The sequence below is a fragment of the Rhinatrema bivittatum genome, chromosome 2, assembly GCF_901001135.1.
Source record: "Rhinatrema bivittatum chromosome 2, aRhiBiv1.1, whole genome shotgun sequence".
In the NCBI taxonomy this organism is placed as follows: Eukaryota; Metazoa; Chordata; class Amphibia; order Gymnophiona; family Rhinatrematidae; genus Rhinatrema; species Rhinatrema bivittatum.
In genome coordinates, this window is record NC_042616.1 from 616457385 (window position 1) to 616483871 (window position 26487).

General features: G+C 42.6%; 1 protein-coding gene across 1 annotated transcript in view; it reads left to right on the plus strand.

Moving 5' to 3' along the window:
• MEP1B (meprin A subunit beta) overlaps positions 1-26487 on the plus strand; it is a 117958-nt gene that overhangs the window by 82176 nt on the left and 9295 nt on the right. The window contains exon 12 of the mRNA XM_029587181.1: positions 18097-18316. Coding sequence (XP_029443041.1) covers positions 18097-18316 — 220 coding nt within the window. The remainder of the gene's footprint in view (positions 1-18096; positions 18317-26487) is intronic.

Sequence of the window (26487 nt, forward strand, 5' to 3'; positions counted from 1 at the left end):
TGTGCCGCTATTGTCTGCCGTCTTTGCCATCAGCGCTTCTGCCTGGTCACATGATGTCATCGCTACCTGCAACCGAAGCCTTGCATAAAGGAGGCGAGCCTGCTCCTTCGCGTGCCCCTTAGTGAACCACTGAATGGGGCACTGAAATGGGTTTTGGACTCAAAAGATTTGTACTTCCTTTCATAGGGTACGCGGGGGTATTCTGGTTTTAATTATGTCAAATGCCATTACTATGATTTTAGGGCAGGGTAGGTATGGAGGCCTTAGGATTAAAAGAGCTAGAAATATGTTTCTGACTAGGAATAGCGTTATGACACATATACCAAGTTTGCAGAGCAATATTAAAACCTCTATATTATCGGAGAGTTTGCAAGTAGGTTATCTAAATGCAAGATCCAGGAGGAATAAGGACGTTTATCTTTTGGACATTATTGAACAATATAAGTTGTTGATAATGCTTGTTTGAATCAGATTTGTCCATCTGGGTATTCATACCTAGAACAAGCCTGCCTTTCTGATTGAGGAGGGGATGTATTGATTATTTACAGGGAAAATTTACAGTCCTCGAGAATTGATGTTGATTTGTTTGCACCTGTTGAGGCTTCCATTTTATTCTGGACCATTTGTCTAGTTTATTGCCCTCTGGGATCTAGGATGAATGATATAATAAAATTAGGGGATTTGTTGGATGCTTTGCAACTGCAATTTAAAAGACTATTTGTCATTGGAGACTTTAATGTTCATGCAGGAGAAGTAACATCATCATATGCTAGAGAAATGCTCTCTATTATGATGGCTGCTGGTTTCAGCCAGTTAATAAGATCACCAATGCATAAAGCTGGTCAGTCCTTGGACCTGCTTTTCTGCCCTGAAGACTGGACAACTTCTTTTCCAAGTCCTCAGGTTCTTAAGCTGCCATGGTCAAAACCGTACTCTTATTTTATTTTCTGTAGCCAGTATTGTGAAACAAGGCCCCTGCACTCATGCATGTTGGAAATATCTAGGACGATGGTTCTTTTCCTCTGGGTGTTTTTCATAAATGTTTAGAGATATTATGTGGATGCTTAAATAAGAACATAAGATACGCCATACTGGGTCAGGCCAAGGGTCCATCAAGCCCAGTATCCTGTTTCCAACAGTGGCCAAGCCAGGTCACAAGTACCTGGCAAGTACCCAAACATTAGATAAAGCACAAGCTACTATTGCTTATTAATCACCGTAATAGTAGTTTATGGATTTTTCTTCTAGGAACTTATCCAAACCTTTTTCAAACCCAGTTACACTAACTGCTGTAACTGTTTGGTGCTCACTCTAAAGAAGATCACACTGCTATGGATGGGAAAGGATTTCCCAATACAGAATCAGACATATATTATATATAATGGAGTATCTATGCCAATAATTTCAGAAGCTAGAGATCGTGGGGTAATTTTGGACTTATGTCTGACTTTTCAGGCTCACATTAAAAATGTGGACAAGATTGCTTTTTATAAGATTAAGCTTTGGAGACCTTTGAAGTTTTTATTAACAATGGATTTATTTGATCTGTGTTACAGGTACTGATATATAGTCATTAGAACATAAGACTTGCCATGCTGGATCAGACCAATGGTCCTTCAAGCCCAGAATCCTGTTTCCAACAGTGACCAGTTTAGGATCCCAAGGGGTAGATAGATTCCAAGCAGCTTATCCCAGCGATAAGCAGTGGAGTTCCCCAAGTCCATCTTAATAATTGTGTATGGACTTTTCCTCCAGGAACTTGTATAAACTTATTTTTAATAACAGCTATACTAATAGCTTTCACCATATCATCTAGCAACGAATTCCAGAGGTTACTTATGCAATGAGAAAAAAAATGTTCTCTTATTAGTTTTAAATGTATCACCTAGTAACGTAATTGTGTGTTCCCTGGTCTTTGTACTTTTTGAAAGACTAAACAACTGATTAACATTTACTCATTCCACTCCACTCATTATTTTATAGGGATGTGCAGAGGGACGCCATAAGTTGCATTCGGGATTCGTATTCGTCAGGGGGCAGATACGTTGCATTCGGCAAGGGGGGCCCCCGATACGTTAATACGTTAATTCTTATTCGTTTCCCGGCTAAAATTAAATTAACTACAACCCCCCACCCTCCTGACCCCCCCAAGGCTTACCAAAACTCCCTGGTGGTCCAGCGAGGGGTCCGGGAGCCATCTCCTGCACTCACACCCTTGGCTGCCGGTATTCAAAATGGCGCCGATAGCCTTTGACCTACTATGTCACAGGGGCTACCGGTGCCATTGGTCAGACCCTGTCACATGGTAGGAGCATTGCTTTTTTTTTTTATCGGGCCATTGGCACCATTTTTATCAGTGGTAGCCAAAATGGCGCCTATGGCCCGAGAGCGGGAGATCGTGCCGGCCCCCCCCCCCCCCCCCCCCACTGGACCACCAGGTAATTTAACATTTTTGGGGGGGGGTTCGGGAGGGTGGGAGAATTTGTAAAGGGTCGGAGTGGGGTTTTTTTTATCTGCTCAGGCCTCACTAAAAAATTAACAATGTGAATTGGAATCGGAACCGATTCCAATTCACATCTCTAACGATCCAATTTTTTTCTCCCACCATCCGAACCTGATCGTTAAAACGATCGGGCACACGATTCACATCTCTACTAGGCATCATCCTTGAAATTTTATGCTCAGTGTCAGCAGCACCCAAGAAAGCAAATAGAATGCTAGGAAAAGAATAGAGAATAAAACAGAGATTATCATAATGCCTCTGTGTGCGATCTCATCTAGAATCTTGTTTGCAGTTCTGGTCATCTTATCTCATAAAAGGTATAGCAGAATTAGAAAAGGTACATAGAAGGGTGACCAAATGATAAAGGGAATGGTATGATTCCCCTATGAGGAAAGGCTAAAGAGATTAGGACTCTTCAGCCTGGAGAAAAGACGGCTATAAAATAATAGGGGTGTGCATTCGAGTCGATTGCCTTTGCCCTCACTTTGTCACAGGGAGCCCCTTTTTGCAAACCCCAGGACATATGCGCGTCCTGGGGCTCGGCACACACAGGGGCAGGTTTTCAGGGTTACGCGCATATGTTACGCGCGTAACCCTTTGAAAATCTGCCCCATATTGTTTATTGGAAAAGTAATGTGGAGAATGTGGGCATTGATCCTGCTACCTCTTGCATGCTGAACACTACCACTTGAGCTAATTCCCCTGGTCATGTGGATTATTGTAATAATTTGCTTGTGGGGTTTGCAGCATGTACAGCATGCATGCAGCAGCCAGATTACTTACCGGTACCAAACTTTGGGAGCATATATTACCGATACTAAAGTTAACCAACACAAATACTAAAAACTCAGACGTGCCCATATTATCTTTTGGTTGATAAACTTTTGCCTATATTTTTCAGATTCCAGAAAATAATTCTGCCTCATTTATGATAGGTGTGTAGTAATTCACGAATCAATTTTCAGAATTAATTTTCATCATGTATGTATATTTTCTTAATTTTTATGCCTGCATTAATTCACATTACTACTTTAGTTTGTCTGATCATTATGGAATGAATTCATCCATTTAGACCATGGTGAATTGCAAATTGGGAGGACTGGGCAAAACATAAAAAAACAATTCAGATTTGAAACTGAACAGCAGCAAATTGGCCCCTAAGAGACATTTAATGAAGCACTCAGAGCCAGATGAGCTCTGAGATGCAGAATACATTATTAGGCTCATTACAATATGCATGAACCTCATTATGCATTTTCAGACATGCAAATTTGTTTTGGTGATGTTGGTCCCTTATAGAAATAGGCAGAGAAAAACTCAGTGAGTCAATATAAACTAAGGGTAAGAAGCCAAAAATCTTGTTCACACTTTCATTACAAGACAATCTCATTTACATATTCTCTAAAATGCTTTATTTGCTCTAGATATATGGGAATCAATGGGGGAAACCCTAGCAGTCACACATATAAAACTGCTTGTTACAGAAAGAAGAAAATGTGAATGACTGAGAAGTCTGCAGTGAATGAGAAATTGCTGGCATGCAAGACCAGTATAAGTCAAAAAGTCAACAAACACGGAGGCCATACCGTCATTAGAAGAAAAAGAATTAAAAAAAAAATATGAGAGAGAAAAAATAAAACAGCTCACTCTGGTTCCTTAATTAAGTTTGCCACAATTTTTTTTTCACTTCCTCAGCCACCTGGAAATCAAATCTTTTGCCTTGATGTCACACACACAAATGTGCTGGGTATTGTAGTGAAAATCGAATATTGTGCTGTGGAAGACTGAAGCAAGTAACAGAAAATTCTCAGCGTTTTAGCATGACTCCATTATAAAAGTCCTGGAAAATAAGGACCTTTTGGTTTTGATATAACAGAGCTTTCTTTTTATAAAATGCCTGCAAAATAAATTATACCTTTGTATAGGAACTGAGAGAGCTTGGCTATGATATCCTCGGTCTTGTGCGCCCTGCCATTTTAGGCTCGATCTGGTGCACTCGTTCAAAAATAATTTTGCCCTGTAAATTCGCTAGGTCCAGTTGTGGCAATAACTACCAGTGTTCCAAAAGTTTAGAAACATCCAGGCCTGGATCTTCTTCAGCAATCCCCATGAAGTGGAGATCAGTTCAGCGTGTATGATTTTCAAGATCGTCGATTTTATCCTCTTTCTCCGCCATGGATTTTTCAAGCGCATGCACCTGACTTTCTAGTTTCAAAGTGTTGTCTTCCACTTGGGCGATATGCCCTTCAGCATGATCCAGTTGTGGTCCAGTTTCAGTAAGAGGATTTAACCTCTTCAAGTTGAGCTGAAATGGGAGTAAACTTATCTGCCAGGGCTTTCACAACTGTGTCTGTTAGCTTTGTTACCAAAGCCAAGTCCAAGTCTTTTGGGTCACCTGAATCTAGAGTGTCAGCTACTTTTGTAGACACAAATTTGGCCTCCTTCAATTTATCCAGCGTACATACTGACATTACCTTTTAATAATCTCAGCCCCAGAGTCCACGCAACAGCTCACAATTTCGCACACCGAATGCCACCAGGATCATAGCAAAATCATGGGGAGAAAAAAGGTACTTTAAGGAATAAAGGGAGGTGGTCCCTGGAGCGCCAAGCTTTGCGTCTGCTCAAGTCCACCACATCATGTGACCCCCCCCCCAACTCTCCCATCTTACTTCTTAGGCTTCTGGCATTAGCATACAACCATTTCAAAGTGTGTTTTGTATTAATATTCTTCTTTTCAGTTGTCAGGGATAACTTGGAATCTTTTAGCTCAGGTGATTCTTCACTTATAGGCACATGGACTACTTTTTTTTATTATTTGAAACTCTCTTTTGGGATACCCTAACTCTAATGCTTCATTAGTATCCTTTGAAGATACCTCCCTCTGAACCATACACTGCTGAGCAACTGTCAGCTTTCTCCTTTATTCTAGCTTAAAAGCTGCTCTATCTCCTTTATAAAGGTTAGCGCCAGTAGCCTGGTTCCATCCTGGTCAAAGTGGAGCCCATCCCTTCAGAAAAGATTCCCCCTTCCCCAAATGGTTCCCCAGGTCCTTATGAAACTGAATCCTTCTTTGCACCATTGTCTCATCCATGCATTGAGACTCCAGAACTCTGCCTGCCTCTGGGGACCTGTGCGTGGAACAGGGAGCATTTCAGAGAACGCTACCCTGGAATTTCTGGTTTTCAGCTTTTAACTAAAAGCCTAAATTTGGCTTCCAGATCTTCCCTCCCACATTTTCCTATGTCATTGATGCCCACATGTACCACAACATCCGGTTCCTTCCCAGCACTGTCTAAAATCCTATCTAGATGAAGCGTGAGGTCCGCCACCTTCACGCCAGGTAGGCATGTTTCCAGGTGATCCTCAGGCCCACCAGCCACACAGCTATCTATATTTCTAATAATTGAATCACCAACTATGATAGCCAACCTAACCCTTCTGTCATAAGCAGATGCCCTGGGAGACACATCCTCTGTGCAAGAGGACAATGCATCCTTGCTACAGAATCAGGTTGATGCTCTCTGACCAGGAGACCTTCCTTCTCCAAGACAGCACCAGGGCTGCCAGACTGAAGTTGGGATTTGGCTACTATGTCCCTGAAAGTCTCATCTATATATTTATTTATTTATTTATTTATTTAAGTTCTTTTAATATACCGATGCTCAAGACCAGATCTTATCATACCGGTTTACAATAAACTAGGGGGTAAACCAGTTAACACAGAAAGCGAAAGTTACATTACAACAGGGAATGTAGAACAAGGCCGTTAGAAGAAAAGAGATTGATTAACAATTTCTAACTGGAGAGCAGTGCAGGTAAGCAGAGAGCAATTGCTTACATGGTAAAATTATATACAGTTTACATAGTGGAGTCGATTTGACAAGTTATATGAGAGAGCAGTTTTAGCATAACAGTTCCTTTGTGAGGCGGAAAGAGGACACAACCGAGGGGTGTTGGTCCGTGTGGGTTACTATAAGGCTTCTTCATGGATATGCTTGGGCGAACAGCCATGTTTTCAATTTTTTCCTGAATGTGAGATGACAAGGTTCCTGGCGTAGATCTGGCGGGAGAGAATTCCAGTGATGCGGTCCAGCGGTTGATAGCGCTCATTTTTCAATGGAGTTGTGTATAGCGGATTTGCTAGGGGGAACCTGGAGGGAGCCTCTGTATGCAGATCTGGTTGGTCTTGCTGAGGAGTGTAGTTCGAGGGGTATGGTAAGTTGGAGAGAGGATTGCTGATATATGGTTTTGTGAATGATGGTCAGTGTCTTGAAGAGAATTCTGTAGTGGATGGGTAGCCAGTGTAGTATTTTTAGAATCGGTGTGATGTGGTCCATACGGTGAGAGTTTGTAAGGATCCTGGCTGTAGCGTTTTGCAGCATCTGAAGAGGTTTGGTAGAAGAGGCCGGGAGACCAAGCAGAAGAGCATTGCAATAATCAATCTTTGAGAATAGTATGGCTTGAAGGACAGAGCGGTAGTCATGGAAGTGTAGGAGAGGTCTTAACTATTTTAGGACCTGTAGTTTATAAAAGCCTTCTTTAGTGGTGGTGTTAATGAATTTTTTAATGTTCATTCTAGAGTCTAGGGTGGCTCCAAGGTCTCTCACTTGATTTACTAATGGTATATTTGTGGTGTTGGCTAGTGGGTTATTATCATTGGGGCAGATGACCAGAAGTTCGGTTTTGGACGAATTGAGAACCAGGCTGAGGCTCGTGAGAAGGAGATTGATAGCGTGAAGGCAGCTGTTCCAATAGTTTAGAGTGTTGGATATACCTCTCTATCTGCCTCAGCTCCTCCAGGTCTCCACTCTAGCCTCCAGAGATTGGACTCGTTCTCTGAGAGAGAAGAGCTCTTTGCACCGGGTGCACACATACAACCTCTCACTGGTGGGTAAAAAATCTTACATGTGACACTTGATGCAAAAGACTGGAATGCCCCCCTCTTGTGCTGGACTGCTGCCTTCATCTTAATTTTGTTCAGTTCCTAGTTGTTTAGGTTGCTATGGGAGTAGGTATGCGTTCATTATTTATCTAGTAAGGACCTACAAGGGGATGATTAAACTCTTTTATAAGGCCTGGAGCAATCCTGTGTTTAAGTTAAACGGCTGATTATTATTATTGGTTTTTTAGGCGACAGTTTCTCCTACCTATAAATCAAAGGATGAGCTAGGGGTGGGTGGGAGGGAAATCAGAACACCTAAATTCCTAGCTTCTGTCTACCTTCTGACTAGCTATTTAATACAGACACTCAAACACACTAAAGAATATAACCCAATAGTTTACTTTTTAAGTTCTAAAATTTCCCAAAGCAGTATTTACAGATTTTCTTCAGCTACCGGCAAGGTCATCTTCTCCTCTCAGTGCCCCCATAAGATCTAATATGATGCTACCAATCAGCTCACAAGAAATGTACTTAATTTGTTCTGTTGTAGTTTAGCTCCTCCAATAAAGGCTGTGCTCTGAACCCCAGGTTTTCTGCTACCCTTCAGTGAGGGCCTGCAAGGCTCTCTCCATGCTAGCCTACTGCCTCTGGTACCACAAATGTTTCTGACAGGGCTCTGCGCTGTTCTGGAGTACTCAAACAGTAAGTTTACTTCTCCTTACAGGAAAAAGAAAAAAAAAACCTTGCCTGTTCAGCACTGATTTACTATTAAGTCCCTCTCTCCAGGCAGAGCTATTCTCCTTGGCCTATTGTAAGTACCTCTTCCAGCAGCTGCTATCACTAGGCCCCAGGAACCAGGAAAGAAAAGAAAAAAAAAAGTTCTTCTTCTGTTTGGAGTGGGTTTCTGGCTGTGCAAGCTTAGCTCAGAGATCCCCAAACTGACAACATATGTGGCACTGTGTGCTGTCAGAATGGCCAGAGAATAGACACAGGCTAGACTCTGGCTGGTTTTCCATGCACTTTTATTAGTATATAATGAAAAAGAAACTGCTCTGCATACCTTTGCAGCTTATAAACAAGGAAATATTTCAGTATCTCAGACTAGATCTTCTCTAGGTTCCTTCATTCCCTGGGGCCTCCTATTCCTTCCTGGGCCCAGCTAGATATACATCTTCACAGCAGGCTCCACCCAGACCATGATTCCCTGAAACTTAAGGTGGACCAGACCAGATCTCTGGATCTTTTCCTTTTAAGTAGTCTGGGGTTTTCTTGCGTATACTCCCTGACATAGGCATTCTTCTAGCATCTAGTTTCTGTATATTAATCTAGTTTGTTCTGTTATCCTATAGGCGTATTAATGTTTTACGGTCTGGTGTAAAATTTGCAGTCTTCTCTTTTCTTAGTTTGGACTTTTTCTGTTTGAGTGCTGGCAGTAAATGCTGTTTTGGTTTGAGAAAATTACTACATTGTAATTTTTAATTCGGTTTACTCATGGCTTTCTGATGGCCAAGCACACATCCAACACATGCTCCAATAGTCCTAATACCATACGGGTTCCAAGTATACTTTTGCAGGGTCTTCTGGTCTGCATACAGCATTAGACATGTAAATATAATATAATATTGTAATTCATATTTTACCTAATTTGAATGCCCTTTTCCACGTGAAACTTTTTGTAACTGCATCGTTTTTAATTGTTGGAAGGGGTCATGCAAGGCTTTAGGTTTTGCCTAGCACACCTAATAGGCTGGCAGAGGCTCTGGGATGGCAGTGGTGGGGAATGGGGAACTGGGGGGGGGGGGGGGGTGATGTCAAGAGAAAAAAACACAAGATAGTAAGTGGAAGTTGGTATTGTGTTTTATGTGGGGAATTGTATGTTCATCTACCAAAGCAGAGGAATCTCCACTGGGCAGACTGGATAGACCAGTTTGGGCTTTAACTTCCATCATTTGTTTTTTACTATGAGATTGATCACTGACTCAAGGGATAAGCAACAGTAAATGGGCAAAATAGATTTAATGAGTTATTAGAAAGTTTGTGTGACCTGATAAATGACAAATATTTGTGATTCTTCTTCAAATCAAATGAATGTTTTCCTAATGGTGTGGGTGGCAGTTGATAAGTAATTGTAGTTTTCCTGTCTGTTCTAATGGAATGTTATTTGGTTGTACCTCGCTTTGTGCACAGTTTTCTAATAATACAGGTTTAAAATATTTATTTATTTATTTATTTAGAAGTTTTTTATATACCGATGAACGTTGGGAACATCTCATCGGTATATAATTAAACATAAGTCAGGGAACATATAATTAAACATAAGTTGGGAACATCTCATCGGTATATAATTAAACATAAACATCTCATCGGTTCACATTAAACATAAGTCAGCAGCAGGCACTTTACAATGAAACAAGGAACATGTGTAAATACAGAGATACAGTTGAAAGCATAACATATATATGGAAACATAGAAACATAGAAATGACGGCAGAAGAAGACCAAACGGCCCATCCAGTCTGCCCAGCAAGCTTCACACATTTTTTTTCATACTTATCTGTTTCTCTTAGCTCTTTGGTTCTATTTCCCTTCCACCCCCACCATTAATGTAGAGAGCAGTGATGGAGCTGCATCCAAGTGAAATATCTAGCTTGATTAGTTAGGGGTAGTAGGGGTAGTAACCGCCGCAATAAGCAAGCTACACCCATGCTTATTTGTTTTACCCAGAATATGTTATTCAGCCCTTATTGGTTGTTTTTCTTCTCCCCTGCCGTTGAAGCAGGGAGCTATGCTGGATATGCGTGAAGTATCAGTTTTTCTTCTCCCCTGCCGTTAAAGCAGAGAGCTATGCTGGAAATGCATTGAAAGTGAAGTATCAGGCTTATTTGGTTTGGGGTAGTAATCGCCGTAACAAGCCAGCTACTCCCCGCTTTGTGAGTGCGAATCCTTTTTTCTTCTCCCCTGCCGTTGTAGCAGGGAGCTATGCTGGATATGCGTGAAGTATCAGTTTTTCTTCTCCCCTGCCGTTGAAGCAGAGAGCTATGCTGGATATGCGTGAAGTATCAGTTTTTCTTCTCCCCTGCCATTGAAGAAGAGAGCTATGCTGGATATGCATTGAAAGTGAAGTATCAGGCTTATTTAGTTTGGGGTAGTAACCGCCGTAACACGCCAGCTACTCCCCGCTTTGTGAGTGCGAATCCTTTTTTCCACATTTCCTCTTGCTGTTGTAGCTTAGAGCGATGTTGGAGTCACAGTAAGCATGTGTATGTTTATTGAATAAGGGTATTGTGTCCAGGCAGTAGCCGTCATTCTGGCGAGCCACCCACTCTTTATTGACGGCCTCTTGATTTTATGGATCCACAGTGTTTATCCCACGCCCCTTTGAAGTCCTTCACAGTTCTGGTCTTCACCACATCCTCCGGAAGGGCATTTCAGGTATCCACCACCCTCTCCGTGAAGAAATACTTCCTGACATTGGTTCTGAATCTTCCTCCCTGGAGCTTCAAATCGTGACCCCTGGTTCTGCTGATACAGACTTTCAGATACTTGAAAGGTTTTAATGATCCAAAAACAACGACAAACCTCTTCCGTAGGAAAATAATCAGCAGAACCAGGGGTCACGATTTGAGGCTCCAGGGAGGAAGATTCAGAACCAATGTCAGGAAGTATTTCTTCACGGAGAGGGTGGTGGATGCCTGGAATGCCTTTCCGGAGGAAGTGGTGAAGACCAGAACTGTGAAAGACTTCAAAGGGGCGTGGGATAAACACTGCGGATCCATAAAGTCAAGAGGCCGCCAATGAAGAGTGGGTGACTCGCCAGAATGATGGCTATTGACACAATACCCTTATTAAATAAACATACACATGCTTACTGTGACTCCTACATCGCTCTAAGCTTCAACAGCAAGAGGTAATGGAAAAAAGGATTTGCACTCACAAAGAGGGGAGTAGCTGGCTTGTTACGGCGGTTACTACCCCAAACCAAATATGCCTGATACTTCACTTTCAATGCATATACAGCATAGCTCTCTGCTTCAATGACAGGGGAGAAGAATAACTGATACTTCACACATCCAGCAGAGCTCTCTGCTACAACGGCAAGGGAGAAGAAAAAGGGTTCGCACTCAAAACGCGGGGGAGTAGCTGGCTTGTTACGGCGGTTACTACCCCAAACCAAATGTGCCTGATACTTCACTTTCCATGCATATCCAGCATGGTTCTCTGCTGCATCGGCATGGGAGAAAGACTGATACATCACGCATTTCCAGCATAGCTCTCTGCTTCAACGGCAGGGGAAAAAAAAAAAAAGCAAAAAACTGATGCTTCACGCATATCCTGCATAGCTTCAACGACAGGGGTGAAGAAAAAAAGGATTCACAATCACAAAGCGAGGAGTAGCTGGCTTGTTACGGCGGTTACTACCCCAAACCAAATGTGCCTGATACTTCACTTTCAATGCATATCCAGCATGGCTCTCTGCTTCTACAGCAGGGGAGAAGAAAAAAAAAACCAACAAGAGCTGTACAACATAGTCTAGGTAAAACAAATAAGCATGGGTGTAGCTTGCTTATCGCGGCGGTTACTGCCCCTACTACCCCTAACTAATCAAGCTAGATATTTCACTTGCATGCAGCTCCATCACTGCTCTCTACATTAATGGTGGGGGTGGAAGGGGAATAGAACAAGGAGCTAAGAGTAACAGATAAGAATGAGAGAAAAAATGTGTGAGGCTTGCTGGGCAGACTGGATGGGCCATTCGGTCTTCTTCTGCCGCCATTTCTATGTTTCTATGTTTCTATAAGCCAGCTACTCCCCGCTTTGTGAGTGCGAATCCTTTTTTCTTCTCCCCTGCCGTTGAAGCAGGGAGCTATGCTGGATATGCGTGAAGAATCAGTTTTTCTTCTCCCCTGCCGTTGAAGCAGAGAGCTATGCTGGATATGCGTGAAGTATCAGTTTTTCTTCTCCCCTGCCATTGAAGAAGAGAGCTATGCTGGATATGCATTGAAAGTGAAGTATCAGGCTTATTTAGTTTGGGGTAGTAACCGCCGTAACACGCCAGCTACTCCCCGCTTTGTGAGTGCGAATCCTTTTTTCCACATTTCCTCTTGCTGTTGTAGCTTAGAGCGATGTTGGAGTCACAGTAAGCATGTGTATGTTTATTGAATAAGGGTATTGTGTCCAGGCAGTAGCCGTCATTCTGGCGAGCCACCCACTCTTTATTGACGGCCTCTTGATTTTATGGATCCACAGTGTTTATCCCACGCCCCTTTGAAGTCCTTCACAGTTCTGGTCTTCACCACATCCTCCGGAAGGGCATTTCAGGCATCCACCACCCTCTCCGTGAAGAAATACTTCCTGACATTGGTTCTGAATCTTCCTCCCTGGAGCTTCAAATCGTGACCCCTGGTTCTGCTGATATTTTTTCCTACGGAAAAGATAACAGAGATAAATGTATCAAAATATATAGGAAGGTGAAATTAAACTTTTTACAATTGAAAGCATTATAAAGATAAATGTATCAAAATATAGAGGAAAGTGAAGCATAACTTTTTACAGGGTAGCTGTAAATAGTCATGTGGAAGAGCATAGGCAAAATGTTTACTCCACGTGTCCAAGTGTTCAGCATTTTCACAGTTGAAAGTTGGCAACCCTAACTGTCTTATCTCATTGACACAATTTAGGTTTTCTTTATGTTGTAGAGCTTTTGTTCCTGATTGGTTATCTTTTGATTAATTCTGATCTCCTTATTGGATCTTTCCTATTTTGCATTATCTGTCTGTTTTCTCTTGCCTATTCTCATTGGTCCTTTGCTGCTTGGAATGCCTAGGACAATTTGCTTCCTGCAGTTTCCTTTAGTTGGTTCTGGGCTCTCTACAGGCTAGTAGCTCTTCCTAAATCTGCTTCGAGCTCTGCAGAAGCACTGCTTTTCACCATTCACATTCTATAGCTTCTCTCTCAGCTCCAGTTGACTCCTTCAGCCTACTGAGCTTCCAGACAGACAGTGACAGTCTCTCCTTTCTGAGCGGCTACTTTTGATGCCTTTATATTCTGTGAGTGTTGAACTGTTCATCATTCCAATAAATCTTGTTTGATATTCAAAGACTGAGTTTTCTCTGTTATTTGAAGCTGGGAATAAGGTTTAACTGACTGCATAGGCACTCAAGTTAAGGAATGAGAACTGAGGCAGTACAACCAGGGCAATATCACTTTTTTTCTGCTTACCATTCCTTTCTCTATACAGCCAAGCATTTTTCTGCTTTTGCTATCACTTTATCCACTTGTTTCACCATCTTAAGTTCATCAGATATGAAGACCCACAGATCCTGCTCTTCTTTCATACTTAGAAGAATTTCACCCCCAATTACTCTGCATTTTTTAGCACTAAATTTTAGCTGCCAGACCCTAGACCATTCCTTGATTTTTGCTAGATCCCTCCTCACATTTTCCACCTCATATTTTCCTCCTCATATTTTCTTGGCTATCTACCCACTGCAGATTTTGGTATCATCTGCGAAAAGACAAACCTTTCCGCTATATAGCCCATGAAAATGTTGAAAAGAAACGGTCCAATGACTGATCCCTAAGGCACACCACTAGTAATGCTCCCCTCCTCAGAATAAACTCCTTTTCCTATTACTCTTTGTCACAATCCACTCAGCCAGTTTTATCCCAATTAGTCACTCTAGTGCCGATATCAAAGGTGCTCAATTTATTTATAAGTTGCCTATGCGGAACTGTATCAAAGGCCCTACTGAAATCCAAGTACAGTACATCTAGCACTCTCCTTTGATCCAAATCTCTGGTCACCCAATCAAATAAATTGATCAGATTCATCTGACAATATCTATCTCTGGTAAAATCAAGCTGCCTCGGATCTTGCAATCCATTGGATTCCAGAAACTGCACTATGCTGCCTTCCAGCCCAGCCAAGCCTCATCCTACCTTCTAACTCAGCTAAGTGCATATTAGCCCCATCCCAGAATGCTCTGACCCACCCCTAATCCACCCCTTTTTTATTGCGTGTTCTCTTGCATGCATATACGCATATATGCACATAATTTGCCAGTTTTAAAATACGAGTTGCTTGTGCTCAGGCCATATATTTGCGTAAATGGTCTTTTATTGTGAACAACTCTTTTAAAATTTGCTCCTATGTGTGTGTGTGCGTGCATAAGCCTGTGTGCATGTGAGAGCCTATGTGTGACACACAGACTCACACACACACACACACAAACAACATACACACACACACACTTACACATGTTCATTTATAAATGCCTTCTGAATACACATGCCCCAGCTCTCACACACACACACACATTTCCTCTCTCTCACATACACACATGTACACAGACCTATGTATGTATGTGTGTGTGTGAGAGCCCATGTGTGACACATAAACTCTCTTTCACACACACACACATACTCAAAGGCTCCTTTTTCTCTCTCTCACATACACACATATGCACATAGGATCGCTCGTATACACATAAACATACACATACACAAATGCACAAAGGCTGTCACTTTCTCTCACACTTGCACTCTCAGGGCTTATCTCTTCTCTTCAGGCCTCAGGAAGATGGAGTCCGCTGCAGCCCTTCCAGAAATATCTAATGCTGCAGTGGGATGGGGCCCATTGTGGCCCCATCAGGCCTCTCTTTGAGCCATAGCAGGATGGGGGGGGGGGGTCTGCTGTGGTCCTGTTGTGTCTCTCTTCAGGTTGCAGCAGGCTGGAGTCCACCATAGCACTTCTGGGCCTCTCTTCAAGGTGCAGCATCTCAGTCACAGTGCCCTGTTCGATTGCACGGGTTGCACACTCCAAAAGTCGTCTATGATGGAAATTACATGGAACTATTGAAGTGAAGGCAAGATCTGGAAGACCAAGAAAAACATATGATAGAACAGATGAAAATTGTCAGATTTACAAAACAGAACCACAGGTTAAGGCACGTGACCTGCTGAAAAATTTACTTGACACGTGCATAATTGTCCACAGTACAGAATTGCTTATACAACAATGATATGCATGGGAAAGCTCAAGAAGGAAGCCTTTTTTATGATTTCATCACAAAAATTATTGCCTAAAGTATGTAAAACAAAACCTTTTGGAACAAAGTACTTTGGACTGATGAAATAAAAATTGAACTGTTTAACCACTAGCACACAAGACACTTTAATTTATAATTTCTTAAAAAATATTTATGACAGCTGAAACTGCTAGCTGGAACTATTTAGAGATAATTTTATAGTCTTCTCCTGCTTTGTAAAAGTGAATTACCTTATCTTCATTTTCAAATGCTTACACAGCTAACTTAGAGGAATCCATGGTTGTTAAAAGTAGACAGAACAATGAGAGATTAGAAGGGTCAGAATATTTATTCAACTGTGGAATTGTCTTCACCTGACTAATTGAAGACCTAAACAGTCAAGGGCCTTATTAACACTTTTTAAAAATAGGTAGTAATGACGCGACTAGAAGGGTGACCAAACTTGTGAACATGCCATATTCATTGTTTTTTTTAAATTTTCAATCAGTTAAAATAAGCAATAAATAGTAATTTTGCATTAAAATTGCAGAAAGATGCCATGTTTAACTTTGTACCATGTAGAATACTGTCTATAACCCATCTGGGCTGCCTCTGGGCATCACCCAAGAGCCCAGCAATGGTTTACCTGTCTCTCATGGCATCTGCTGGGCACAGCTGACTAGGTGCCCTCTTAGGAATTGTGGTGCTCCCCTCTCAATCAGTATCTGTAATAGGAACCAGTATCTGTAATAGGAACCAGAATCAAAGATTCTGTAATAGGAACCAGTATCTGTAATAGGAACCAGAATCAAAGATTCTGTAATAGGAACCAGTATCTGTAATAGGAACCAGAATCAAAGATTCTGTAATAGGAACCAGAATCAAAGATTCTGTAATAGGAACCAGTATCTGTAATAGGAACCAGAATCAAAGATTCTGTAATAGGAACCAGTATCTGTAATAGGAACCAGAATCAAAGATTCTGTAATAGGAACCAGAATCAAAGATTCTGTAATAGGAACCAGTATCTGTAATAGGAACCAGAATCAAAGATTCTGTAATAGGAACCAGTATCTGTAATAGGAACCAGAATCAAAGATTCTGTAATAGGAACCAGTATCTGTAATAGGAACCAGAATCAAAGATTCTGTAATAGGAACCAGTATCTGTAATAGGAACCAGAATCAAAGATTCTGTAATAGGAACCAGAATCAAAGATTCTGTAATAGGAACCAGTATCTGTAATAGGAACCAGAATCAAAGATTCTGTAATAGGAACCAGTATCTGTAATAGGAACCAGAATCAAAAATTCTGTAATAGGAACCAGTATCTGTAATAGGAACCAGAATCAAAGATTCTGTAATAGGAACCAGAATCAAAGATTCTGTAATAGGAACCAGTATCTGTAATAGGAACCAGAATCAAAGATTCTGTAATAGGAACCAGAATCAAAGATTCTGTAATAGGAACCAGTATCTGTAATAGGAACCAGAATCAAAGATTCTGTAATAGGAACCAGTATCTGTAATAGGAACCAGAATCAAAGATTCTGTAATAGGAACCAGAATCAAAGATTCTGTAATAGGAACCAGTATCTGTAATAGGAACCAGAATCAAAGATTCTGTAATAGGAACCAGAATCAAAGATTCTGTAATAGGAACCAGTATCTGTAATAGGAACCAGAATCAAAGATTCTGTAATAGGAACCAGAATCAAAGATTCTGTAATAGGAACCAGTATCTGTAATAGGAACCAGAATCAAAGATTCTGTAATAGGAACCAGAATCAAAGATTCTGTAATAGGAACCAGTATCTGTAATAGGAACCAGAATCAAAGATTCTGTAATAGGAACCAGTATCTGTAATAGGAACCAGAATCAAAGATTCTGTAATAGGAACCAGTATCTGTAATAGGAACCAGAATCAAAGATTCTGTAATAGGAACCAGTATCTGTAATAGGAACCAGAATCAAAGATTCTGTAATAGGAACCAGAATCAAAGATTCTGTAATAGGAACCAGTATCTGTAATAGGAACCAGAATCAAAGATTCTGTAATAGGAACCAGAATCAAAGATTCTGTAATAGGAACCAGTATCTGTAATAGGAACCAGAATCAAAGATTCTGTAATAGGAACCAGTATCTGTAATAGGAACCAGAATCAAAGATTCTTTCCCACTCTAGACGCCACCTTATATTGACCGCAAGGAAACTTTCCCTTATGGTTTCCCCTCATAACACTCACTTAAAGGAATATCCCTAATCCCCTTGATAAACCTCTGTAATAATGACTCATCATGAAATAACTCAACAGGAAAGGTTAACTGACATCCCTGAACAAGGACACATTTATAGTGACTCAGGATCTAGTTTTGGGCCTCGTTACGTATGTAAATCTATCTCAAGCATTCTCATTGTATATATCCCGAAAACTAGGCTTGTTTGTGGCTCTTTAATTGGACACCTCTGCTCTAGTCTGTTGGTGAACACGGCTGAATAAAACTGATCTCCACAATCTCTTATGCCATACATTTAGTTTTGGAGATTTTTAATATAAACAAATCCCATCTGCATAAAATTATTATATTTTCCATGACCAAACAAATAAGTAGTGACTTTATAGACAGAGTTTTAAATTCACTTATATTGGTTCACACCATTGTTTTTCTTTTCTCTTAGATATATCACATCTAAGACTGACGCAATCCACACCTGTACCTACCACTACAAGACCCATGCCTGTGTCTGCCACTACAAGACCCATGCCTGTATCTGCTACTACAAGACCCATGCCTATACCTACCACTACAAGACCAGTGACAAATTCATCATCCCTCTGTGAGAATTACTGTTTAAATGATGGAATCTGCATTGAAGAGAACAAGAAGCCAGTGTGCAGGTAACTGGTAATGTTTGCAGTACATCTGTATAGTTCTCCCAGCTCCCTCAGTGGACTTGGAAGACACTTCAACACACCTCAAGCATGGACCTCTACCACCTTATACACCCCAAGTAGCTGGTCAGATACTGGTGAAGTTGCAATACTTCTGCCTACTTCTACCAGTTGCTTTGGTGACGTTACCCCAACCCATGTGGGTCAGGAGATTGGTGCCATATCTCAGGTTATTAGATTTTTGCCTCTCTTTATTCCCTATGGCTCCACTACATGGATTAATGAAACAAAGTCAACATGGCTTTACCCAAGGGAAGTCTTGCCTAACAAATCTGCCTAATTTTTTTTGAAGGGGTGAATAAACATGTGGATAAAGGTGAACCAATAGATTTGGGGTATTTGGATTTTTAGAAGGCATTTGACAAAATCTTTCATGAGAGGCTTCTAAGAAAACTAAAAAGTCATGGGATAAGAGGAGATGTTCTTTTGTGATTACAAACTGTTAAAAGACAGGAAACAGAGAGTAGGATTAAATGGTCAGTTTTCACAGTAGTAGAAGGTAAACAGTGAAGTACCTCAGGGATCTGTACTTAGGCTGGTGCTTTTCAATATATTTATAAATGATCTGGAAAGAGGTATGACTAGTGAGGTGATTAAATTTGCAGATGACACAAAATTATTCAGAGTTAAAACACAAGCAGATTGTCATAAATTGCAGGAGGACCTTGCGAGACTGGAAGATTGGGCATCCGAATCGAAGATGAAATTTAATTTGAACAAGTGCAAGGTGATGCATAGTGGGAAAAATAACCCTTGCTGTAGTTAAACGATATTAGGTTCTATATTAGGAGTTACCACCCAGGAAAAAGATCTAGGATAGTGCATTGAAATAAACAGCTTTGGGGGTCATTTATCAAAATGCGCTAAGGCGTTTTTCCATGCGTTAAGGGCTTTTCACATGCGAAAAGCCCCGTTAACGCATGCAATAGCACCATATCGTATGGTGCAATGCAAATCCGAAAAAGAAGAGGAGTTAGGGGTGGGAGTGGGCTGGGTTTACAGTTCCGGTAAGGTGTTAGCATTTCGCAATGTCTCCTGAAAGGCCTGTTTCAGTAGGTTTGGAGAGAGAGAGAGAGAGAGAGAGAGTGAGAAAGAAAGACTAGCCAAAGGTATTTATATCCCTATCAGGCCGATTCAGTAAAAATGTGGGAGAGCGGACGAACGCCCGCTCTCCCGGCGTGCACACCGGCCACTCACCGGTGTGCGCAATTCAATATGTAAATTAGGTGGTGCGGTAGAAATGGGCAAAAGGAGGCGCTAGGGCCACTAGTGCATCCCTAGCGCCTCCTTTTGACTCAGAGCAGCGGCTGTCAGTGGGTTTGACAGCCGACGCTCAATTTTGCCGGCGTCGGTTCTCGAGCCCGCTGACAGCCACGAGCTCAGAAACCAGATGCCGGCAAAATTGAGCGTCCAGTTTTCGGCCCAACAGCCGCTGGCCCATTTTAAATTTTTTTTTTTACTTTTTTTACTCTTCGGGCCCTCCGACTTAATATCGCCATGATATTAAGTCGGAGGGTGCACAGAAAAGCAGTTTTTACTGCTTTTCTGTGCACTTTCCCAGTGCCGGCAGAAACTAGTGCCTACCTTTGGGTAGGCGCTAATTTGTTAAAGTAAAATGTGCGGCTTGGCTGCACATTTTACTTACTGTATCGCGCGGGAATACCTAATAGGGCTATCAACATGCATATGTATGTTGAGGGCGCTATTAGGTGCCGCAGGTTGGATGCATGTTTTCCGCCTCTTACTGAATAAGGGGTAAGGGAAAATGCGCATCCAGGGGCAGGTTAACAGTGCGCTCTGTTGGAGCGCACTGTATGTATCGGCCTGTATGGGAGGCCCACTTAGTAACACGAGGTGAGATTTAGGTATTAGTATATGGGACTAGGGGCCACTTTGACATTCAACGTGAGACGTTGAATGTCAAACGTAGTTTAGTTTATTAGCATTTATATACTGTTACATCAGACATGCCTTTACCACGGTTTACAAGGTGAAAAACACATACAGAAATATGTTTTGTTAAAAATAGTAACAGCTAAAAACTACAAAAGATGAAGATAAATAAATTAGCTGTTAAGAGAAAAGATAAAATCAAATAAAATCACATAAGAATTAAGCCTAACACAAAATATCTATCATATATAAATAACAGTAAAAATAGACCTTAATATTAAAAGATAAAATAAAAATGAAACAAAATTCATAGAAGATAAGCACATATTATAATCCGGTGTTTTGCAGCTCATATCTACAAGTTCATGCCCTGTACTAACGATTCATACTCTGCAAATGCACATTTGAATAGCCAAGTTTTTAATTTGGCTTTAAATTGCTTTTTTTCTGGTGAAAATCTCAAGTGCGTTGGTAAAGAGTTCCAGACTTTAGTACCCGCAATAGATAAAACACTAGAGATGTGAATCGGAACCGGGATCGGTTCGGTTCTGGTTCCGATTCAAATCTTATAATTTTTATCATCCGGCCCGATTGGTTTTTTGTTTATCGGCTGCGCCCGATCCGATAAACAAAAATCCCACCCTGACCCTTTAAAACTGACCCCTTAGCCTCCCCCACCCTCCCGACCCCCCAAAAACATTTTAAAATTACCTGGTGGTCCAGTGGGGGCGTGGGGAGCAATCTCCCGCTCTCAGGCCGTCGGCTGCGCTAATAAAAATGGCGCCGATGGCCCTTTGCCCTTACCATGTGACAGGGTATCCATGCCATTGCCGGCCCCTGTCACATGGTAGGAGCACTGGATGGCCGGCGCCGGCCATTCAGTCACATGGTAAGGGCAAAGGGCCATCGGCGCCATTTTTATTAGCGCAGCCGACGGCCCGAGAGCGGGAGATTGCTCCCGGCGCTCCCACTGGACCACCAGGTAATTTTAAAACATTTTTGGGGGTGGTCGGGAGGGTGGGGGAGGCTAAGGGGTCAGTTTTAAAGGGTCAGGTGGGTTTTTTTTATCGGGCCATCGGTGCCATTTTTATTAGTGGCAGCCGATGGCCCGAGAGCGGGCGATCGGTCCCGGGGCTTCCACTGGACCACCAGGTGATTTTAAAACATTTTGGGTGGGTTTGGGAAGGTGGGGGAAGGTAAGGGATTAATTTTAAAGGGTCGGGGTGGGTTTAGGGGTTGTTTTGGTGTACCGGTTTTCCCGCCCTCCCCCCAAATAACTCCCGTTAGTGGACACAAACCCGCTTAACAATTTTTCATGATAAATCGGAATTTCTATTGTATCGCACTCTTTAACGATTTTTGACGATTTTAAAAATATCAGGCGATATTTTAAATCGTCAAAAAATGATTCACATCCCTATAAAACACTATCTCTAATATGGCTGAGTCTTGCCGAGGAAATTCACCCAAAGATGAGATTGGTGCAATGTTCTCTCCACCTAGCTTGATGGACTCTCTACCTGCATAACATCAAGCTAGGTGGAGAGAACATTGCACCAATCTCATCTTTGGGTGAGTTTCCTCTCTCCGAAAGTCATCAAATCTTCACAAGAGACCACTTTTCTGTTCGTACGTCTCACGTTGAATGTCAAAGTGGCCCTTAACCTCCTACACTAATACGTAAACCTCACCTCGAGATACTAGGTAGGCTTCCCATAGGGATATAAATACCTATCTAGGGAGTTTCTCTCTCTCTCCCCCCCCCCACCAGTGGTTGAATGTAGGAATTACAACAGGTCTGGCACGTATCGCAAAGTGTGAAAACATTATCACAATTTGCACTAACTTAGCTCTTCGCATAGGTATTAGCGCAAATTGCAATAAACGGTCTATTTGCATAAAACACACCCCTTTTGCTATCACATGCAATACTTATCGCATTTTGATAAATCCAGGCCTTAGTGTGTTAATCCCAACCTTTTTTAACCCAGCTACATTAACTGCCTTAACCACATCCTCTGGCAATGAATTCCAGAGCTTAATTATGCCTTTAGTGAAAAATAATTTTCTCTGATTTGTTTTAAATGTGTTACTTGCTAACTTCATGCTCCCTATTCCTTGTATTATCCAAAAGAGTAAATAACCAATTCACATTAACCTGTTCAATTTCTTTCACAATTTTTTAGTTTTCTTAGAAGCCTCATTCATGAGGGACTTTGTTAAACGCCTTCTGAAATTCCAAATACACCATATTTATCAGTTCACCTTTTTCCACATATTTATTCACCCCCTTCAACTAAATGTATCAGATTTGTGAGGCAAGACTTCCCCTGGGTAACTCCATGGTGGCTGTGTCCCATTAAAACATGTCTATCCCTATGTTCTGTGATTTTATTTTTTATAATAGTTTGCACGATTTTTCCCAGTATTAAAGTCAGGCTCACCGATCTACAGCTTCCCAGATCACCTCTGGAACCCTTTTTAAATATCAGGGGTTACACTGGCCACCTTCCAGTCTTCAGGTACACTGGAGGATTTTAATGACAGGTTACAAATTTCTTGTAATAGATCTGAAATTTCAATTTTTGAGTTCTTTCAGAACCCAGAGTTGCATACCATCTGATCTAGGTGATTTACTACTCTTCATTATGTCAGTCTGGCCTACTACATCTTCCAGGTTCATCGTGATTTGGTTCAGTTCATCTGATTCGTCACCCTTAAAAACCGTCTCCAGAACAGTTATCTCCCCACCATCCCTATCAGTAAACATTGAAGCAAAGAATTAATTCCTTCTTCCAATTTTTTTTCTCAACTTACCTGCTCTACGGAGCAGTAGTAAGTTGTGCATGTCAGCCGGCTGCCAGTGCGCGCTTCAGCAGGACAGCGCCTGTCCCAGCCTGCCCACACCCTGCCCAGAGTCCACCTGGGCCTGCCCCTTTTTAATTTGCTGGCTCTTCTGCACGTATCTCCTGTATTGGCATGCCCCAGTCTTTTAAAATTTACTCGTTAGTCTCTTGCACGATCTTTATCCTGTTGGACTCTATGCCATCCTGGATATAAAGCACCAGCCCCGCATCGAAGTGCTCCTCTCTATCATTACAATATAATTTGTACCCTGGTATAGCACTATCCCACTGGTTATCTTCCTTCCACCATGTCTTTGAGATGCTAATTAGGAGACAGATTTTAAAAGTATTGCTCGCGCAAAAACAGACACATACGCATGTATGTGGGCTGCACGCGAGCAACACAAATGTTAAGAAGCTGGGAAGGGTGCGCATAGATGCATGTATACACACTCAGAATAAGGAGGTGGAAAAGGGACAGGTCGTGGGCATTCTGGGGGTGGGTCCAAGACTATGAATACCTCTGAATGTGTCTGTAACAATACCCCCAACCCACCTCCCGAAAACCCACCCCTATTCAAAGTGCCCTTCTAGAGTGGTACATACATATAGAGTGTCAGACTGACTCTATACAGAGGTGCTCTCATTCTCTCTCTCTCTCTCTCTCCGAGCATGCAAGGTACGTGTTTAAAGGCTTTAGAAGTGTGTGCGGCAAGAGTATTTTATATGCTAGGCAAGTACTTTATAAAATGAGGTGTATTTTTGCTCGCGCTGCAATACACATATTTATAGGTGCATGTGCGTTCCTTTTAAAATTTACCCATAAGTCTATCTCATCATTCACTGCTATACACTCTGACCCTCCCATCTTACTTCTTAGACTTCTGGTATTATCATACAAACATTTCAAAGTGTGTTTTTGCTTGTATTAACATTCTGCTTTTCAGTTGACAGAGATAATTTGAAATCTTTTAGCTCAAGTGATTCTTTACTTATAGGCACATGGACTACTTTTGCTTTTATTGGAACCTCTATGCTGGGATGCCCTAATTCTCCTCTTCAATTATTTTCTTCAAAGATACCTCTCTCTGAACCATGCGCTGCTGAGCGATTGTGGGCTTTCCCCTTTGTTCTAGTTCTATCTCCTTGTCAAAGGTTAGCGCCTGCAGCCTGGTTCCACCCTGGTTAAGGTGGAGCCCATCCCTTCAGATAAAACTCCCCCTTCCCCAAAACATTCCCCAGTTCCTTACAAAACAGAATCTCTTTTCCTTGCACCGTCATCTCATCCATTCATTGAGACTCCGGAGCTCTGCCTGCCTCTTGGTACCTGTGCATGGAACAGAGAGCATTTCCAATAATGCTACCCTGGAGGTTCTGGATTTCTGCTTTCTACCTAAAAGTATAAATTTGCCTTCTAGAACCTCCAGTCTACATTTTCCTATGTCGTTGGTGCTCCCATGTACCACAACAGCCATGGTATATATTATAGCAATTTTCAAAAGCCCACTTACGCGGGTAAGAGTTGGGCTCAATGGATCTTGTTTTCTGAACCAGCACAGCACATCCTATGTTCTGATCGTCTTATTTATTTTATTTATTTATAGCTTTTCTATACCGGTATTCATGATACAATCACATCCTGCTGGTTTACAGTTAACAGGGGGTGTAAAAAGCCTTGAACATTAAACAAGTGAAGAGGAGCAAAAAAGTTACAATAAAACAAGGGTGCTAGAACTAGGGGAAGAAGAAGACAAAGCTAGAGTAACTTAACAGTAGGATGAGCAATTATTTACATTCGGCTCGATACAGTAAGGCCGCGGTAAAAACAGTGCGGCAGTGTCAGGCGCACCCTTCCTCCCCGCACGCACAGTTCTCCTGACCTAACGCCTGATTCTCTCTTCTAATCGCATGCAAATGCATGCCGCGGCTATGAAGCATTAGGGAAGGGTTATGCCCGCGCAACCCATTTTACTGTATAGGCGCTGTAACAGCGCCTATACAGTAAAATGGGTGCGCTGGTACCTGTCATTTCAAATGACATTTGAAATGACAGGTACCAGGAAGTGTAAAAAAGTGTAAAAAGTGTAAAAAGTGTAAAAAACAAAAAACCTGTGTGTTATATAAAAAAATAAAAAAATTTTAAATACCTGTCGGAGGGCCGTGGGTCCAGGCGGCCGGTGGGCGGCGGGCAGCCATCAGCGGCATCCGGTAGTCCCTTCTCCCAAAATCGCACGGGCGGGTCGGCAGCGGGGGGGGGGGGGGGCGGCAGCAGGATCCGGGAGCGGCAGGTAGGCAGCAGCGGGGTCCGGGGGGGCAGCGGCAGCAGGATCCAGGGGCGGCAGCGAGATCCGGGGAGCGAGTAGCGGCAGCGTGTTCGATCGGGCAGGCAGGTAGGTGGCAAAAAAAAGATGGCCGCCTGGCACGGGAAAAGCGTGCAATTGGCCGCTGAAGACGTGACGTCACGACGTTTGGCATCACGGGGTGTGACGTCACGTCTTCAGCGGCCAATTGCAGCTTTCCCCCGTGCAGGCGGCCATCTTTTTTTCCCACCTACCTGCCCGATCGAACACGCTGCTGCTACTCGCCCCCCGGATCTCGCTGCCACTGCCGCCCCTGGATCCTGCTGCCGCTGCCCCCCGGACCCCGCTGCTGCCTACCCGCCGCTCCCGGATCCTGCTGCCACCCCCCGCTGCCGCCCCCCCCCCCTGCTGCCGACCCGCCCGTGTGATTTTGGCGCTCATCCAGGCAGGGGGAGCCGGAGGTCATTCGCCGTCGGCTCCCTCTGCCTGGATGAATGCCCGTGCGAAATCGGGAGGAAGGGAGAAGGGACTACCGGATGCCGCTGATGGCTGCCCGCTGCCCACCAGCCGCCTGGACCCACGGCCCTCCGACAGGTATTTAAAATTGTTTTATTTTTTATATAACACACAGGTTTTTTGTTTTTTACACTTTTTACACTTTTTACACTTACCGTAGCAGGCCCGAGCCTTGCTACTTTTTCGTTTGTTTTTTTTTTGCTTCGGGAGGAGGGGACCGGACGGGGGCTGCAGGAGACCGGACGGGACCAGGGCGGGTAAGCAATGTTTTTACACTACACTACACTACACTAACTCCTACTAGGGGGAGGCGGTAAACTAGCAGGTTAAGGCCGCGGCAGAACAGCGGGTTACGGAGGAGATAATATCAGCGCCCGTTACAGTATCGCAGGGGAATAGCTAATTCCTTCATTATACAGCTTTTTCGTTCATTTACATGCTGGGTGCGGAAAGGGTTTAGAAAAGGGTTTAGGAAGCGCTAAGGACGCGTGAAACTGGAGACTGTATCGCTGGATGGCCTTACTCGTCTGTATTGTGCGCTCCCAGCACGTTACAGACGGGG